Below are 20,941 nucleotides of genomic sequence, written 5' to 3' on the forward strand. Positions count from 1 at the left end.
AGTTCTGAACATTCGAACAGATAAACTAAATGCTCCCATCTCATATGGCCATTAGAATAATAGATGTAGCAATCATGGTCCCTACCATCCATGAACTTTTAGTCCAGACTAGCAACTGGATAAACAATGAATTAAGCATCATATGGTTGATATAATAAGTAGATTTGTGCAAAGAAACTTGGGGCCGTAAGTAACACAAATAAAAAATAAATGATATTGCTCTGACTTCTGATGTCATCACCTGAAGGGATGTTTATGGACAGAAGAATTGTTATTATTTTTATTTCTTTTATTTTGCTAAGAATACATATTTATCTTCTAGTAAAATTATTCTAGATAAACAAGAGATTTGATTAAATGGATTATTAGTATATATTATGAAATTGACAGGGCAGTAGCTAAAAAAGATTAAAGTTACATGAACTGTGAGATTTAAGTTTTTCTTAGGTAAGCTTAGGAAACAGAACTGGAAGTACACCAGTGGCATAGAGAACAAATTCTATGTAGGCTCCACTCCCTGTTCCAGTTCTGTTCAGTTCTTACTTGGGGACTTGACTGAGTCCTGTCCCCACCCTGGAGTCTTGCCTCAGAGAACTGATTTACATATAAACACAATAAAAATTCCTCTAAACTACATTAAATTTTTCCTTTATCCCTCTCATCTATCTATATAGCTTTTATTCTACACATTTTATAAAAAATTAATGACAGAGAAACTAAAAAAATTAAAATGCTGTGCCCTTTATCTAAATCCTGGGAATTATTAAACACTTAGTACCAACTCCAAAGGTGTTATGACGATTAAGTCACATAATGTGTTATTCCCAGCACAGTGCTCTGCAACATCCTCTTGAGCACATAGAGCACAATGTTTAATAAACATTCCATCAGTACACTTGTGCATGTTGTTATTTAAACACAGACTTATTCAGATATGGCTGCTTTCTGTTTTCTCTGTATACTCTGCAGAGCCAGCAAAGAATATGCTACTTTAGGATGGAGAGTGGTTGTCTTTATTTGCCCTAGAAGTATTTGTGTTGTGACAAGAGTAATGAGTGTAAGGGACTCTGTGCTATGCCTGCTTTCTCTAATGCTAATCATGAGCCCAGGGGGAGTAACATCAACATTGACAGGGGACTTGTTTAAAACATTCATTTTGGACCCTTTTCAAACCTGCAGAATCACATTACATAGAGTGGGGCCAAAATTACTAAGTGATTTGTAAGCTCATAAAAGCTTGAGATTAAATGCTTAGCTAAGTGGTTATAAGCCCAGACCTCTAATTAGGATTACATGGGCAATTTGCAGAAAAATCCTTACTTGAGCTTTTCCCACAGGTTTTGTTTATTGTTTTAGGTGGAAACATATATGTTGTTTTAATTAAGTGCCTCATATAATTCCAAGGTGAGGCCAGAATCAACAATGAAGGGTTCAAGGCATTCATGAGAGTTAAGGTAGAAACCTTTTCACTAAAGGATGGTCACAGGGCCTGTTCTGTTTGGGTTTGGGAGAGACAAGGCAGTGTGGCCCATATTACCATTACTGTAGCAGAAATTGCTGGTGTCTGTGGCAGAGGAGGGCATCTGAAGACAGAAAAGAAAAACTTGTATTTTTATCTTCATAAAGAAGCTCATTGTTCCTGAATCTCTACTAGTATAAAGGACAGAAATGGATGGAATGTTTCTGCAGTTCTTGGTCCTTCTGCCTGTGGGTGTGGTGGTAGCAGGTAAATGGGTGGTGCTGACACCTTTAAAGGCATATTCTCAAGATGCCGGTGTAATTGGTGCAGAAAATTTCATCTAAGCAGGAATTCCAGAGGAGAAGGAGGAAAAAAATGCCTTTTTTTTTTCAGCTAAACATGTCTCATATCAAGAGCTGTGTCCACTCTGCCTTCTGAAATGCCATGCATTTTTACATGCAAAGCTTTACTTCTCTGCTTGTGTTTTTCCTCCCTAATGAGTTTGTTTTAACTACTTTAAAAAATTCTTATAATAGTCAAACGTCTCTGAAAAATATGTTTTTTCCCATATACTGGAGCCTTCTACATCATGGCTTCTTCTATGCCATGCGGAATTCTCTTCATGAATTTATAATCTACTGTATTAAAAATGTTCCCTTTGTGGCTGGGAAGGTGTGAATACTCAAGATTCCTATTGGAAGAATAAAGGGGTTCTGAAAAAAAGACGGAAAACTTGTAATATTGAGGTTCCATCTGTGTTCTTCATTAACTCTATATAGAACAGGATTAAGAAAGTGTTTATTTAAAGAGGATGGCATTTATTACCCAGAAAATCCTGAAAAAAATATGAGAAAATGCCTGCTTTCTAGGGTGCTAAAGAAAGAATACTAAAAAATCACTATTAAAACTTACACAACATGGGAGATACCTGTATCTTGAACTTGGTATAAAACTGATGGTTCTTTATGGTTAAATTCGGACTACAATTTACTTCTGGGAGAAAATGTCACAGTGGTGATGCTGTGTCCTTCTTTTGTGCATCAGCACATCATAAAAATTTGTCCTAGTGCAAGTAATATTAATGATTTACTTGGTTAAGGAGCTCTGCGACGGATGTTTTTTACTAGAAAGCTAATTATTTTTCTTTTCATTATAAATTATTTTTATGCAGCTGATGTGCATAAACCATCACATTTTATCTGGTAGCTACCCCTCTTTCTTAAGTTTTCTTTGCATATATCTGTCTTTGGCAAGTGAAAACTCTTATCTTTTTTTTACAGTCCAGCAATACTAGGAAAAACACAGGCTCTTTTACTTAGTGGATGTTTGACAAAATATTCTTCTTGGGCCAAAAACATTGGCATTACTGGCGAACTTGTTAGAAATCCAGAAACTTTAAAAAAAAAAAAAAAAAAAAAAAAAAAGCAGAAACTCAGACTTTCTATAAGTCAGAATCAGTTCTCTACTCTCTCATTTGACCTTGAGACACATTAAAAATTCTGCCCATGGCCACTTGGTACATGTGTATGGGGGCGTGTTTTTTAGAGTCGGAGAATACATTAGAGAATATTTCTGGGTTAAAAAAATATTTTCTTGGATAATTTTGGTCACTCCTATAAGGCAGAACCTGTTCTCTCTACTCTCGAATTACACTTTGAGTGACATTAAAAATTCTGTCCATGACCACTTGGTAAATATATATGTGTCTGTGTTTGTGTGTTTTTCAGGGACCGCTGACATTTAGGGATGTGACTGTAGAATTCTCTCTGGAGGAGTGGCAATGCCTGGACACTGTTCAGCAGAATTTATATAGAAATGTGATGTTAGAGAACTACAGAAACCTGGTCTTCCTGGGTGAGGATAACTTCAATACTCAATTCCTAATATACTCTAAAGGCTTTATTTTTGTTTTCTTTTTGTTTTTTTGTAGAATGTTTTTTGATAATTTGGTAATTTTTGATAATTATGCTTTGCATAAATGAGTTTCAAATCCCTGTTTTCAAGAAAATCATAAGGATTTGTCAGTGTAGAAAAAAAATTTCTTCAAGATGTTTCATCTTGAGCTGAACTTTCCACATTGCTGAGCTGATCTGTTTCCCTCACTCTAGATTAGTGGTAATTTCAGAAATTTACTGGTATAAAATATTATTGCCCACACCTTAAAATCTAATTGCTACCACCAATTTTTTTATTCAGTAGTTCTGAGTAGTGAATTAAGAACCTACAAATATACAGTATTTTCTAAATATTTAGAAATAACTGTTATAAATTAGTATTTTGGAATAAATGTATTAGAATATTGTATTAACATTCTCCTTATTGAGCACATTACTAAGTTGGTAATTGCAGAATATGAACAAGATGCATATTACTTATTTTTAATAAAACAGGTATTGCTGTCTCTAAGCCAGACCTAATCACCTGTGTGGAGCAAGGAAAAGAGCCCTGGAATATGAACAGACATGAGATGGTAGCCAAACCCCCAGGTAGGTGAGAGTGAAAGCCAATACAACAGATGACCCAGATGAGAGATCCAAAGGTCAAGGAGAAAGCAAGTCCTTAAAATGTCATTTGGGAAGCTGTGTTCCAAAGGGTATAGTTTCTGGAAGTCTGAGGCTTGTTTTTTTTTTTTTTTTTCTTTGTTCTCACATAGGGGCATTTTCTGTCTTATGCTTTTAAATTCTCTAAAGATTCTACTTTCAGTCATTTTTCTTCAAGTTTACAGTGAGAGCCAAAGTCCTCATGGCATATAAGAGACTGCACAGTCTGACTACTTTTTCATTGTTTTTAGGGACACACAAATATCTGCATAATTTTAAAAAATTCTATGTTAAGCTTTTTCTTAAGTTCTCTTTTTGCATCATGTCTGAAATAGTGGTTTCTGTTCCACTGAATTTTTTAATTTTTCTGCACATTTCATCTTTTTTTAGTATATTATTGAAAGATAATTTGTAATTATAAAATATGATGTCGTTCTGCTTTGTTTTTTTTCCTCCAGATCGCTTTGGCTATTCAAAGTTTATTGTAGTTTCATGTAATCTTTAGTCTTGTATTTTCTATTACTGTAAAAAAAACTTACATCTGGAATTTTTGTAGGGAGCTTATTGAACCTATATGTATTGAATCTTATTCTTTCAACTCATAAAACATTTTTAAATTTATTTGTGTCTTCTCTATTTCTTTTCCTAGCTATCTTGTATCTTTCAGTGTAAAGATTTTTTATCTCCTTGGTCAAATTTGTTCTCTGAAATTTATTTATTTTTTGAGACAGAGTTTCACTCTTCTTGCCCAGGCTGAAGTGCAATGGCAAAGTCTCAGCTCACTGCAAACTCCCCGTCCCAGGTTCAAGTGATTCTCCTGCCTCAGCCTTTTAAGTAGCAGGGATTACAGGCGCTCGCCACCATGCCTGGCTAATTTTTGTATTTTTAGTAGAGATAGGGTTTCACTATGTTGGCCAGGCGGGTCTCGAACTCCTGACCTCAGATGATCTGCCCTCATCAGCCTGGGTTTACAGGTGTGAGCAACCGTGCCTGGCCAGAAATTTATTGTTTTAATGCTATTGTAAATAAGATTTTTTTTTTTTGTCTATTTTATCAGATAGTTTGTTTTAAGTGTATGGGATGATAGCTTATACTTGTACGTTAGTTTTATATTTTGCTAATTTACTGAGTTTATTAACTTAGAGAGGTTTTAATGCACTGCTTATGGTTTTCTATATATAAGATCATGTCATCTACAAACAACAAATTTTTACTTATTTGTCTTCAGTTTCAATGGCTTTTTGAAAATTGTTTTGACTAATTATTCTGCCACATCAGTGCTATGTTAAAATGGAAGCATTGACAAGGTGCACAATATAATTTTGCATTTGGTGTCTGTGAATTTGAAGGAGCAAACACCTCTTCAAGTTGCTATAAACTGGTTTCAGTAGGTAAAGGTCTTCTTCCATTGGTCCCCCAGGGTGATGGGATTCCCTCTGGGTTTGTGATGGAGAGGGATTGTAGCTTGGTCACAAGATTGCTGGGTCTGCACTAGGGTCCACCTTTAGTTGGCTTGTTACAAGGGGCTTAGATAGTTGTAATCCCCATATTATTTTTGGACAGATTGGATATCCTTCAAGACTTTGCTCTGTAGGGCAGACACTAGGGCAGGTTTTTGCAGTAGGGTCTGTATATAATGTACCTTAAATCGGGACGTAAATGAGTACAGCCTTCGCTGAGTACCACAGAGGATTTCCTCAGGTCACTGTGTTGGTTTCTAGGTAAAGAGAACTGGCCATAAACTGTGGCCCAGAAAGCTGTAACTGAGACTTTGAACTGCTTCAGGCACCACATTAAAAGCCAGGGTCTGCAGGCCTGCCTGCATTACTATAAACGGGTGTCTTCCTCCAGGCCTATGAAAGGACAGAACCTCTCCCAGACTGTGGCTGAAAGGATTTTGAAATAATTCACAGAGTAAATCCAGAATTCTCAGTGGGACCAAGTTGGGTTGGCCATTTCCTGTCCTGTAGCTAAGACCAGGGGTCCTGTAGTTTGCCACTGGAATGATAGCCTGCCTTCTGAAGAGAACACTCCTCCAAAGTGTTGGGGTTATAGGCATGAGGACTTCATGCTGCCATGTAATTCTCAATGTTGGATGTAAGACCAGTGGGAGGTGTTTGGTTTGTGGGGAAAAATTCCTTGTGCATGGGTTGGCACCATCCTCTTTGTAATCAAAATTTTACACTCCATTAATTCAAAAGAGAGCTGGCTCATTAAAAGAACCTGGCTCCTTCACCTCACACTTGCTGTCTTTTACCATGTGGTATGTCCAGTTACTCTTGGCCTTCTACCATGATTGTAAGCTTTTTGAGACTCTCACCAGAAGCACATGTTGGTGCACACTTCTTGTACAGCCTGCCAAACTGTGAACCAAATCTTTTTTTTTTTTTTTAATAAATTATCTACTCTTGGGCTTCCTGTGTATTGAAAATAATTAATACAGTCTATAATGTTTTGTAAGTTCTGTGTTTTATTATTGCTATTTTATCTGAATTTTCTATTATTGAAAATGGGATCTTGATGTCAACAATTATGTTGCTATGTATTTCCTGCTTCAATTTGTTGATATTTGCTTTATATATTTTGGAGCCCTGATGTTATATATACATATACATATAGCTGGATAAGTATTTTATTAAATACTATATTAATTATATATCTATATAGATTTTTTTTTTTTTTTTTTTTTGAGATGGAGTCTTACTTTGTTGCCCAGGTTGGAGTACAGTGGCACGATCTCAGCTCACTGCAACCTCCGTCTTCCAGGTTCAAACGATTCTTCCACCTCAGCCTCCTGAGTTGCTGGGATTGCAAGGCACGTGCCACCATGCCCAGCTAATTTTTGTATTTTTAGTAGAGTCGGGGTTTCACCATGTTAGCCAGGATAGTCTTGAACTCCTGACCTCATCATCCACCTGCCTAGGCCTCCCAAAGTTCTGGGATTAAAGGCATGAGCCACCATGCCCAGCCCTATATAGATATATATATGTATGCATATATATGTTATATATACACATATCTGTATGTATACATATATATACACACATACACATATGGATAGATACCAGTTAAATTGACCCATTTTACCATTATATAATATCAGTCTTTGTCTCATGCTAGTACTTAGGATATATTATGTCTACTGTAATTATGACGACCTCACCCAATTGTTACTATTTGCATGGAATATGGAATTTTTTCATTCTGTTACTTTTAGCCTATTTAACTAAATGCTAAAATGAATCTCTTGTATGCAGCGTATTATATGCTGTTTTTCTTAAGCCAATTAGGCATTTAATTTTTTAAATATAATTTACTTACTTTTTTATTTTTGAGATAGGTTCTCACTCTGTCAACCAGGCTGGTTTGCAATGGTTTGATCATGGCTCACAGCGGCTTCAACCTCCCAAACTCATATGACCTCTCATTTCAGCCTCTCGGGTAGCTGGGATACAAGTATGTGACATCACATCCAACTCGTTTTTTTGTATTTTTTGTAGAGACACAGTTTTGCCATGTTGCCCACTCTGGTTTTGACCTTCTGAGATCAAGTGATCAGTCCACCTTGGCCTCCCAAAGTCCTGGGGTTACATTTTTAAAAATTAAATAGTTTAATTAATTTGTATTTAAAATAATTGCTTAAAGAAATGTTTCTGTTACCAGTTTTATTATTATTGTTTTATGTGCTCTTATAGATATGTTTTTTCTCATTTCCTATTTTACCACTTTAAATTTTGTTTAATTTTATAGTGATATGCTTTGATTATTTTTCTATTTGTTTAGCATACTTTCTATAAATATTGTCTTCATAATCATCTTGAAAAATGAAGATTACATAAAACAGCTTAAAGTTAAAACAATATATTTTAATCTCATAACAACTTCAACTGAATACAAATACTATACCTCTACATTTTTGTTATTAATATTACAAATTTAATAACAGATTTATGCAGATTTATATTTTGTTTTTCATATTCTATGGAAGAAATTTAGGGATTTTATGCACCATCATTGTAATAGTAAAGGATTCTATGTGTGTCTGTATATTTACATTTAATAGCTTTATATTTACATAGTCATATGATGCTGTGCAGAATTTTATTTTTCAATATAATGGACTCATTGTAGCATTTCTTCGTTTTTATATGCAAAGTCTCACCATGTTCCTCAGGATGTTCTTGAACTCCTGGTCCCAAGTGATGTGACTGCCTGGGCCTCCGAAAACTGTCAGATGATAGGCATGAGCCATTGTGCCTCGCCACCATGTAGCATTTTTTGTAGGACAGTGCTAGTCATGATGAACACTCTCACCTTTCATTTTGGAAAGTCTTTTTATCTTTTTTTGAAGTAAAATAATTTCAAATCAAGTATTATTGGTCAGGTATTATTTTATTACCTCAAAATTTGGGAAGAACTTAGTGTTTTTCATTTTCAAGTAAACTCTGTATTACTTTTTCCCTATAGACTTCTTCCAAGATTTTGTTCATGAGTATATGGATCGACTTGATGCTGTCCAATAAGTATTACATTCTACATTTTATTTTTTATTTTTTATTTTTTTTGAGACGGAGTCTCGCTCTGTCGCCCAGGCTGGAGTGCAGTGGCCGGATCTCAGCCCACTGCAAGCTCCGCCTTCCGGGTTCACGCTATTCTCCGGCCTCAGCCTCCCGAGTAGCTGGGACTACAGACGCCCGCCACCTCGCCCGGCTAGTTTTTTGTATTTCTTAATAGAGACGGGGTTTCACCGTGTTAGCCAGGATGGTCTCCATCTCCTGACCTCGTGATCCGCCCGTCTCGGCCTCCCAAAGTGCTGGGATTACAGGCTTGAGCCACAGCGCCCGGCACATTCTACATTTTAAATTTGTTTTGCAATTTTATATTTTTGTATTATATTTTGGAACATGCCACCTCATACCAGTTAATTGTGTCTTGATTTTTCAGTTTATATTATAATTGTGTATGACAATATTTAGTTCTGAACAATTTAACACAGTGTGGAGCAAAATCAAATATGAATCAGCCAAACATCCATTGCCAATATAATTATCTCTATGTTTGTTTGCCTTTATAAATATTATCCCTGTGTTTCTTTATAACTTGTATATTTGTTGTGTAGGTTTGTTGTTTAATCCAGTGCAGATGAGTAGTCACAAAAATTCTCCTAATTTCAACATCCTATTTATTTGTGAATCTTCCATATCCTGTTTGTTTGTGAATCTCTGTTATTTTTCTGTGAAAGAAATACTTTTGGATTTGAAGATAATTTAAAAACTACTGGCAGGGTGTGGTGGCCTGTAATCCCAGCAAGTATTTGGGAGACCAAGGTGGGTGGATCACCTGAGGTCAGTTTGAGACCAGCCTGGCCAAAGTGGTGAAAGCCCGTCTCTACTAAAAATACAAAAAAATTAGCCGGGCATGGTGGTGGGCGCCAGTAGTCCAGCTACTTGGGAACCTGAGGCAGGAGACTCGCTTGAACCCAGGAGGCGGAGACTGAAGTGAGCCAAGATCGTGCCATTGCACTCCAGCTGGGCAACAAGAGCGAAACTCCATCTCGAAAAACTAAACTCATAACTAAATTTCTCTTCTAGCTACTATTGTTTTTACTTGTCAAAAACACATAATAATTTATAATAAAATATTTTCAAATATTCAGTTTAGTTATATTGACATTATTCTGCAACATATTGCTGAAGCTTTTTTTTTTTTTTTTTTTTTTGAGACGTAGTCTAGCTCTGTCGCCCAGGCTGGAGTGCAGTGGCCGGATCTCAGCTCACTGCAAGCTCCGTCTCCCGGATTCACGCCATTCTCCTGCCTGAGCCTCCCCAGTAGCTGGGACTACAGGCGCCCGCCACCTCGCCCGGCTAGTTTTTTGTATTTTTTAGTAGAGACGGGGTTTCACCGTGTTAGCCAGGATGGTCTCGATCTCCTGACCTCGTGATCCGCCCGTCTCGGCCTCCCGAAGTGCTGGGATTACAGGCTTGAGCCACCGCGCCCGGCCTGCTGAAGCATTTTTATCTTGCAAAGCTAAATCTCAATACACATTATACAACTACCAACTTTTCCAGTATTACGGCACTTTTGAAACACCACTCTGTTTTGTGTTCCTAGTGGTGTAACTTCTTTATGTATCTCATACAATCTCTGTCTGTGGCTGGCTCATGTCACTTTGCAAAATATCATCAAGATTTATCTGTGTAGTTGTTAGAATATTTTCTGCTTTTTGAAAACTGAGTGATATGATTGGGCGCAGTAGCTCACATCTGTAATCCCAGCACTTTGGGAGACCAAGGCGGGTGGATCACCTGAGGTCAGGAGTTCTAGACCAGCCTGGCCAACATGGTGAAACCCCATCTCAACTAAAAATACAGAAATTAGCTGAGTGTGGTGGTAGGTGCCTGTAATCCCAGCTACTCAGGGGGCCAAGGCAGGAGAATTGCTTGAACCCAGGAAGCAGGGGTTGCAATGAGCTGAGATCATGCCATCGTACTCCAGCCTGGGGGACAAGAGTGAGACTTCGTCTCAAAAAAAAAAAAAAAAAAAAGAAAGAAAGTAAGAAAACTGAGTGATGTTCCAGTATTTTTACATTTCAAATTGTATCTATTGAATAATTTGGTGACAGAAATTAGCATTGTTTTTACCTATTGGCTTTCAGTAACAATGCTACAATTATTATGGGTATGTAAATGACTATATGACCATATATATTAAAGTTTATGTGTTGCATTCTATTTGAGTTGTCTAGTTTTCAGTTTGATACTGATACTAAATTGTTTTAATTCTGTAGCTTTGTAATATGCTTTGAAATAAGGAATTATAATGCCTCCAATTTTTTTTTTTTTTTTGAAGATTGTTGGGTACCTTGTTGTCTCTTGCAATAGCACTCCTGAGTTTGCTATTACTATTTTCTCAAAATGCAATGAGAAATTTGAAAAACATTGCATTCAATCTGTAGATTACATTAAATGATATAAACATCTATACAATATTAATTATTTTAATCTTTGAACAATAGTATGCTTGAGTGTATTGTTTAATTTCTATATATTTGTGAATTTTTCAGTTTTTTTTTTCCATTGTTTTATATTCTTATTCCATTTTGTTCATAGAAAGTAATCCTTAAAATTTTAGGAGTTTTTTGTTGTTGTTGTTTTTTGAGACACTTTCACTCTGTTGCCCAGGATTGGGGCGCAGTGGTGTGATCTCGGCTCACTGCAACTCTTGCCTCCTGGGTTCAAGCGATTCTCATGCTTTAACCTGCTGCGTATCTGGGATTATAGGCGCATGCCACCAGGCCCAGTTAAGTTTTGTATTTTTGATAGAGACAGGGTTTCGCCATGTTGGCCAGGCTCATCTCAAACTCCTGACCTCAGGTGATCCACCCAGCTTGGCCTCCCAAACTGCTGGGATTACAGGCATGAGCCACCATGCCTGCCAAAGTTTCAGTTTTTTTTTGTTGTTGTTATTTGTTTGTTTGTTTTGAGACAGAGTCCTGCTCTGTCGCCAGACTGGAGTGCAGTGGTGTGATTTCTCTTCACTGCAGCCTCCGCCTCCTGGGTCCAAGCAATTCTCCTGCCTCAGCCTCCCAAGTAGCTGGGATCACAGGCATGCACTACCATACCTGGCTAATTTTGTATTTTCATGTTGGCCAGGCTGGTCTTGAACTCCTGACCTCAGGTGATCCACCTGCCTCGGCCTCCCAAAGTGCTGGGATTACAGGTGTGAGCCACCACGCCCAGCTCAAAATTTTAGTTTTGAAACATTTGTTGAGATTTATTTTTTGACCTAACCGGTGGTCTATCAAAAAGAATATTGTATGAGCTGTTGCAAAGGGTGTGTTTCCTGATGTTGAGAAGTGTTCTCTGTATCTGTTAGAAATACTTGTTTTATACTGCCCTCAAGTCCGCTGTTTCCTTACTAATATTATCTTGTTTTATTATTATCAGAGAAAGTGAGGTATCAAAATATCCTACTATTATTATATTGTTTTCTATGTGTTTCTTCAGTTATGTCAATATTTACCTTACATATTTGGAACTCTAAGGTGAGATACACACACACACACACAAATATGCATCTATACACATTTTTCATAAGTTCCCCGTCTATTATTGTTTAATGTCTTTCTTTGTCTTTTGGAGTTTTGACTTCATATACATTTTATGTAATATGAGTTTTTGACTTACGATGTAGCTCGTGTAATACTGCTTTGACCTTTTCTGCTCTCATTTGGTTAGTATTTGGATAGAATGCCTACATCAATCTTGTCACTTTCAGGCTTTTTTTAATTATTAGTTCTAAACTGACTCTTGTAGAAAGACAAGTCGGGTCTTGAGTTTTAATGTTTTTTAATGAATCCCTTTATTGAAACTATGTCTCTTGATTAGAAAGCTAATTATACATATATGTAAGTAATTTTCTAAAAGACAAAGACTTCCTGTTATTTTATTAATTATTTTGTTTGATTCTTGTATCTTTACCCTCATTTTCTCCCTTTCTGTCTTCCATTGTGTCTGTTTCATTAGTATTGATATGGTTTCACTTCTTTCTTATTTTCTTTTGGGTGTCTATACAGATATTTTCTTTGTGGTACCTTGGGGATTACATAAAACCTCTAAAAGATAAAGTAGTGTATATTTAATCTGGTGAAAAATGAACTTCAGTCATATACAAAAATTGTTCCCCATTACATCTGCCCTCAACTTTGTTATTGATATTGCTGATTATCTGTTGTATATTTATTAACAGATATTTACAATACTTTCTGTGCTTTTATTTTTCTAATTTTAGAGCATAATTATAAATGTTTTCTATCCCATTATGAGAATGCTAAGGAATTCTATTTTTGTGTATGTATGTTTCCCAGGAACTTATGTATTTTTATATGATTATGTGTTGTTTTCTAGCATCGTGTTATTTTCAGTGGAAGAAACTTTTTTCAGCATCTTTGATATATATAGGTCATATGCAGTGCCAATATACTGTCTCAGGATTTGGTTATTTTAGAAGGTCTTTTTTTTTTATTTATTTGGTAGGACATTTTTGCTGATGATTATTCTTTTCACCTGGCAGCATTTTTTCTTCAGGACTTTGGCAATATCACACAGTTTTCTTCTGGCCTGCAAAATTTTCTTTTGAAAACCTCACTGTTTAGTTTTAAACAGTTTATAACTGTTTTAAACTGTTTATAAACTAGTTTATAACTCTATGCTTATAAATGACACATCACTTTCATCTTGCAGTTCTTGAGATTCTCTCTGTGACATTTTAAATTGCTCTTATATATGTGTTTTTTAAATAAATATCTTGTATGTGTATTTTAGTTTGTCGAACTTCTTTATTTTTATATCATTTTTTTCTTTTAGAATTGGTTAGTTATGGCCGGGCACGGTGGCTCAAGCCTGTAATCCCAGCACTTTGGGAGGCCGAGACGGGCGGATCACGAGGTCAGGAGATCAAGACCATCCTGGCTAACACAGTGAAACCCCGTCTCTACTAAAAATACAAAAAACTAGCTGGGCGAGGTGGCGGGCGCCTGTAGTCCCAGCTACTCGGGAGGCTGAGGCAGGAGAATGGCGTAAACCCGGGAGGTGGAGCTTGCAGTGAGCTGAGATCCGGCCACTGCACTCCAGCCTGGGCGACAGAGCCAGACTCCGTCTCAAAAAAAAAAAAAAAAAAATTGGTTAGTTATTATCTCTTTGTATTTTACCTCTACAATTACTGTTTTTTCTTTTTTTCTGATTTTCAGTAGTTGTCTGTGCTCCTTTTACTCATTGAGTGTTATTCAACTTATTTTAAATTTCTAAAATGTATACATTTTTATTTTATAATGATTGCTTTCTGAAAATTTCGTGATTTTTTTGATGGGACCATGTTGCCCTATTATTTTGTATACATTGTAATCTTTGATTGAGACTTGGACATTTAAAAAAAAAAAAAGGTTCCTGTCAGTCTTTACAATGTAGCTTTATCCTGGCATAGTCTTGTCATGGTTGTCATGTTGTCATGGTTAGACATTCTGAGAGCCTTTTAAACATGTTCTTAGAATGTGTCTTATCTGAAATGTTTTATTTTCTAGTTTAAAAAGTTTATTTGCGTGACTTCTTCCTAGTTATCAATCACTTGCTACCCTTGTTCCCTGTCTGTGGTACTGCAGTCTGTCTGCTGCTGTAACATTTACCTTTGGTCTCAGCATTCTCAAATTGTTATTCCAAAGTATACTATTTTTTTTTTCAGCATTTTATTTAATGGGAGAATGAAACCAGTGTCTTGAAAGACCCCTAAAATCCAGACATAAAAATGTATGTGCCAATATTTTTCTTTTAAATAGAAACAAGGAGTTGGCAATGTATACTTCTAATGGCACTATGTTATACTGGGGAGAAGGAAGTGCTGTGTTGGGTTAATATAACAGATTTTTCTTTTTCTTCTATGTTGCTTTTTACATTGTGTTCACCTGGGGCACTTCGCACACTTAACTCATTTATAAATTTTCCAAAAATGTGTTTTGGTCAGTATGTTTTTGTTACATTTTATATGTTTTTGAATAAATTAGAGCCTGTGGTATTTTGCTATGCCATCTTGCTTATGTAGTGTATACAGTTTTATAGGTTAGATTTGTAAAAAATATTTACCTGAGTCTAGTAAGTGGAGTAATTTGTTGTTTTAATTTCTTTTAGTTATGTGTTCTCATATTGCTGAAGACCTTTGGCTGGAGCAAGACATAAAAGATTTTTCCCAAAAAGTCATACTGAGGAGACATGATAAATGTGAACATGAGAATTTACAATTAAGAAAGGGCTGTAAAAGTGTGGATGAGTGTAAGGTGTGCAAAGGAAGTTATAATGGACTTAACCAATGTCTGATAACTACCCAGAGGAAAATATATCAATGTGATAAATATGTGAAAGTCTTCTATAAATTTTCAAATTCAGATAGACATCAGATAAGACATACTGAAAAGAAAACTTGCAAATGTAAAGAATGTGGCAAATCATTTTGCATGCTTTCACAACTAACTCAACATAAGAGAATTCATATTAAAGAGAATTCCCACAAATGTGAAGAATGTGGCAAAGCCTTTAACAAGTCCTCAGCCCTTACTCGACATAAGATGACTCATACTGGAGAGAAACCCTACAAATGTGAAGAGTGTGGAAAAGCTTTTAACCGGTCTTCACACCTTACTCAACATAAGATAATTCATACTAGAGAGAAATCCTACAAATGTGAAGAGTGTGGCAAAGCCTTTAACCGGTCTTCACACCTTACTCAACATAAGATAATTCATACTAGAGAGAAGCCCTACAAATGTGATGAATGTTGCAAAGCCTTTGACTGGTCCTCAGCTCTCACTACTTTTACTCAACATAAGAGAATTCATACTGGAGAGAAACCCTACAAATGTGAAGAGTGTGGAAAAGCCTTTAAACAGTCCTCAGCCCTTACTCGACATAAGATGATTCATACTGGAGAGAAACCCTACAAATGTGAAGAGTGTGGCAAAGCTTTTAACCGGTCTTCACACCTTACTCAACATAAGGTAATTCATACTAGAGAGAAACCCTACAAATGTGAAGAGTGTGGAAAAGCCTTTAACCGGTCTTCACACCTTACTAAACATAAGAGAATTCATACTAGACAGAAGGCCCAGAAATGTGATGAATATTGCAAAGCCTTTAACTGGTCCTCAGCTCTTACTACCCTTATTCAACATAAGATAATTCATACTGGAGAGAAACCCTACAAGTGTGAAGAGTGTGGCAAAGCCTTTAACCGGTCTTCATACCTTATTCGACATAAGATAATACATACTGGAGAGAAACCCTACAAATGTGAAGAGTGTGGTAAAGCCTTTAACCAATCTTCACACCTTACTCAACATAAGTTAATTCATACTGGGGAGAAGCCCTACAAATGTCAAGAATGTGGCAAAGCCTTTAACCGGTCTTCACACCTTACTCAACATAAGATAATTCATACTGGAGAGAAACCCTACAAATGTGAAGAATGTGGCAAACCTTTTAATCGTTTCTCATACCTTACCATACATAAGAGAATTCATGCTGGAGAGAACCCCAACAAATGTGAAGAATATGGCAAAGCTTGTAACCATTCCTCAAACCTTACGAAACATAATTCATAATGGAGAAAAACCCTACAAATGTGAAGAATGTGTCAAGGCTTTTAACTGTTCATCAATCCTTACTAAACATAAGGGAATTCATAAAAGAGAAGCCCTACAAATGTGAAGAACGTGGCCTGGCTTCTAACAAATCTTCAACATTCACTAAGCACAAAATAATTCATGCTGGAGAGAAACCCTTGAAATGTGATGAATGTGGCATAGCCTCTACCCAGTTTTCAACTCTTACTAAACATGAGAACTCATGTGGAAGATAAAACCTACGAATGTGAAGAATGTGACAAAGCGTTTAAAAGTTCTCAATTCTTATTACACATAATTTATACTGGACAGAAATCCTAAAGTGTGAAGAATGTCACAAAGCCCTTAACAAGTCCTCAATTCTTAACATATATAAGATGTTTCATGCTGGAGCGAAACTACAATCTTGAATGATGTCACAGTGCTTTTCACAACACCTCAAACTTATCTAAACGTAAAAAGAAAAAAAAATACTAGTGCAAAACTCTAGAAATATAAAGATTGTGAAAAAACTTTTAAATGGTTTTCACGCTTGATTGCAGGTAAAATAATTTATACTGGAGAAAACTCCAAGTGTGAAGAATATAATTTTTAACCAGTGTTCACAGCTTATTATACAGGAAAGCATTTATAGTTGAGAAATGGTGTACAAATATAAAGAATGTGGAAAAGTCATTAATATCTGCTCATATATTACACAACATCAGAGAGTTCATGCTTAATAAAAGTATTATAAATACAATTACTTTCAAATGATCTGTCAGAAATATAAGCCTTTAAAGTGAAGAAGAGTTTATTCTGAGACAAATATTACAAATATAAAGGGGGTTGTAGTGCTTTTACTTGTATCATTTTATTGTACACATTTTGTACTAGACAACCCTGAAGCAGTTGCTAAAATTTTGTTCAGCATTAGGAAATTTATATTGGAGAAGAATTCAGCAAATGTAATGAATTTGGAAAAACATTTTTCCATAACTATAGCTTAGAAAATGCCAGAGCTCATACTAAAATATACTTTTGCAGATGCAATAAATACAAAGAAATATTTAATTCAAATTGAGTTTATATAATTATCAGAGAACAGTACAAATAGCTAAGACACTGACACTTCAGACATTGCACTAAATCAGACTGCTGTGTATAGAAAATCCAAAACTACTGTTGGTAAGTAAATTAATTTTATATAACTTTAAAATGAGTAGACATTTCTTTGAAAAGTCATAATTACACTCAAGTATACTTTTTTGATAAAATCATAAAGCTTTTAAAAAGTAAATAATGATGTAAGTCAACTCTCAAATTACTTCATGCTATTTCTTCATTTCTGTTGTATTCACCTGTGAAAGCATGTGATTAACTATTGCTGCATCAGAGATACGAGAGATACTTTATTAGGTGGGAATTACATATGACCTCTTCTATAAAAGAGTAAGGACACTGAAATGTAAGATGCATAGGAATCTAAGTGAAGAGGCTCTTTGTGGTTAACTTAGTGATGTATGAGGTAGTTGTTCAGAGTAATATTCTTTCAAGTTATGAGAGAAAAACATTTTTAATGTTAGTTAAATGTAAGTTAAAATTAACTAAAATCGTACCATATAATGTTACTGATTGTGCTTTTATGTAATAAAATGCAGTACATTAAAAAATTTTTAGATTATGTGTGGACTTAATTTATAATTAAATATTTTCTTTTACCACATTAAGACTATTGTACATTCTGGTCGGGCACAGTAGCTCATGCCTGTAATCCCAACACTTTGGGAGGCTGAGGCAGGCGGATCACTTGAGGCCAGGAGTTCGAGACCAGCCTGGCCAACATGGTGAAACCCTGTCTCTACTAAAAATACAAAAATTTAGCCAGGCATGGTGGTGGGTGCTTGTAATCCCAGCTATTTGGGAGATTGAAGCAAGAGAATCACTTGAACCCGGGAGGCAGAGATTGCGGAGAGCCAAGATCATGCCATTGCACTCCAGCCTGGGCAACAAGAACAAGACCCTGTCTCAAAAAAAAAAAAAAAAAAAAGAAGACTTGTGCATTCAGTGGAGCATTATTACTCCACTAACTTTAACATACCCACCTTACTCAAGGGTGTAGGTAAAATATGGTAACAATATACTATTTGGCAACATAGTGGAATAACACCTAGTAATCTCTTCTGCCAATGGCTTCAAATTGCAAATAAGTTAAAAAATATTTTTCCCATAGGTTACATTTTTATCCTTTTTTTCTTAAATTTATTCTTTTTAATTTTGTGGTTACATAGTATGTGTATATATTTATGCCATATATGGCATATTTTGGTACAGGTACATAATATATAATAATTACATCAGGATAAATGCATCCATCACCTCTAGCATTTATCCTTTTTATTACAAATGGTTTGATTAGTAAAATAACAAAAATACTATTAGTTATTTTAAAATATTAAAAGTATTTTAAAATTTACAGTTGTTCTTGACTACAGGGTCATTTTCATGGTCACAATAAAATTTATATAGAAGTATAAATAAAATTGATACATTTCTAAGTCCTGAATAAATATATAAAGAATTTGTGGCCCGGCGTGGTGGCTCAAGCCTGTAATCCCAGCACTTTGGGAGGCCGAGACGGGCGGATCACGAGGTCAGGAGATCGAGACCATCCTGGCTAACACGGTGAAACCGCGTCTCTACTAAAAAATACAAAAAACTAGCCGGGCGTGGTGGTGGGCGCCTGTAGTCCCACCTACTCAGGAGGCTGAGGCAGGAGAAGGGCGTAAAACCCGGGGAGCGGAGCTTGCAGTGAGCTGAGATCCAGCCACTGCACTCCAGCCTGGGCGACAGAGCGAGACTCCGTCTCAAAAAAAAAAAAAAAAAAAAAAAAGAATTTGTTTCTTCTTTTTCTTTGAACATGTTTTCTCTGCCTGCAAACACATACAGGCTTTTAGTTTCGATTTACATAGAGTTATATATATTACTCTAAAAATAAACCTTAGGTGTAAGAAAATTATGAAGTAAGTGTGTGTATGACTATGAGTTTGTACCCATTTTCGGAAGGAGAAAGCAATATTGGAACAAAACAAATTCTTTTAATAAGGTGACTTATTAGAAAACTAAAAACCTTGAAACTGTTGAAAGCAAATCTATACTCTGTGCATTGTGTTGAATTCATTGCTGTAAAATGTTAGGGTTTATGGTTCAGAATCTCCCTATGCACATTCTCTGTTTTTACTTGTCTGGTACCCGTAATTTTACGGGCTAGACCTGTAATTTTCGCGTTTTGTATTTTATGAAGTACTTATTATGTGAGCTGGTCAGGGATTTTAAGAATGATTGTTATGAAATTTAAGAGTACACATAAAATGATTTTTAGATGTCATTAAAAAATTAGTGTATCGTTATATTTTAACATTTGATTTTTATTGGAGAAACCTGTATAAGCCCAATTTTCTTTATTGTTTCTTTCACTTTTTATAATTGACACAAGTAAATCTATTGAGGGAGCTAATTTGCTTTGGTAAGTACTAGGGAGACTTCATAAGTCATGAGGATGTTTTTACATATAAATGTAGCAAACAAATATGACAGTTCTGAGTAAAACATGCTTTATAATAAATCATAAATATTTTTGCTGGAGTTAGTTTGTAACTTCAGGTCAGTGATGGAAAGCAATGGTGAAGAAATAACATTGATTCATCATGTGGAGAAGACATTTTCAGGCTGCAAAACTGACTTGCTGAATTTAAAGACAAATTCTGCTGCTTTTCTTTTTTTTTTTTTGAGATGGAGTCTCCCAGGCTGGAGTGCAGTGGCATGATCTCTGCTCACTGCAAGCTCACCTCCTGGGTTCACGCCATTCTCCAGCCTCAACCTCCTGAGTAGCTGGGACTGCAGGCGCCCGCCACCACGCCCGGCTAATTCTTTTGTATTTTTAGTAGAGACAGGGTTTCACCGTGTTAGCCAGGATGGTCTCGGTCTCCTGACCTGGTGATCCGCCCGCCTCAGCCTCCCAAAGGTTGGGATTACAGGTGTGAACCACCGCGCCCAGCCTGATCTTCAATTTTGTCTTATGTGTGTTCCAACTATATATGCATCACAGTCTTTCCTTTTTTACTGTGTTATGACTAAAGTTTTCTCATTGTTGTCTTCATGCCTTGTCATTTTACATGGTAGTTTGTAGGTTCTAATGAGAAAGTTGGTATTTTTAATGCAGTGAAAAATTGGTTTTAACTGAAGAATTTGCTTATCAATAAAACTGTCAGATTAGTTAATTAAGAGAATAGCCATACATGGTTAACAAGTGAAAAGATTACATCAGCTTTGTTTTTCTTTGTAAAAAAAGTTTTATTCTTACAAAAAGCATGGCAAATATAAAATTTGTAAAAAAAAAAGTAGTATTTCAGAAATTAGATTCTAAATATAGATTCTAAATAGAGTTAATGGTAAATGAACAATTTTAAATTTAATTTCCTGTCATATATTTATAGCACAACTTATGTTTCTATGTAGAATCTTTTTTTTTTTTTTTTTTTGTTTTTGAGATGGAGTTTCGCTCTCTCTCTCCCAGGCTGGAGTGAAGTGGCCCAATCTCAACTCACTGTGACCTCCACCCCGCAGATTCCAGCTACTCTCCTACCTCAGCCTCCTGAGTAGCTGGGATTACACCACGCCCAGCTAATTTTTGTATTTTTAGTAGTTTTGGGGTTTCACCATGTTGGCCAGGTTAGTCTCAAACTCCTGACTGCAGGTGGTCCACCCGCCTCGGCATCCCACTGCGCCTGGCAGAAT

General features: G+C 35.9%; 1 protein-coding gene across 5 annotated transcripts in view; it reads left to right on the forward strand.

The window, feature by feature from the left end:
- Positions 1–18,188, forward strand: part of ZNF257 (zinc finger protein 257) — a 34,650-nt gene extending 16,462 nt beyond the window's left edge. For 2 of the 5 annotated variants that reach the window (XM_025367768.1, XM_025367767.1), the window contains 3 exons: positions 3,187–3,313; positions 3,850–3,945; positions 14,679–17,811. In XM_025367768.1, coding sequence (XP_025223553.1) covers positions 3,187–3,313; positions 3,850–3,945; positions 14,679–16,144 — 1,689 coding nt within the window. In that variant the 3' untranslated portion in view covers positions 16,145–17,811. Of the gene's footprint in view, positions 1–3,186; positions 3,314–3,849; positions 3,946–14,235; positions 14,301–14,678 lie in introns of those variants that run through there. The other 3 variants (XM_025367769.1, XM_025367772.1, XM_025367770.1) reach the window with 3 other exon arrangements.
- Positions 18,189–20,941: the final 2,753 nt, after the last annotated feature.

The sequence above is a fragment of the Theropithecus gelada genome, chromosome 19 (genome assembly GCF_003255815.1).
Source record: "Theropithecus gelada isolate Dixy chromosome 19, Tgel_1.0, whole genome shotgun sequence".
Classification (NCBI taxonomy): Eukaryota; Metazoa; Chordata; class Mammalia; order Primates; family Cercopithecidae; genus Theropithecus; species Theropithecus gelada.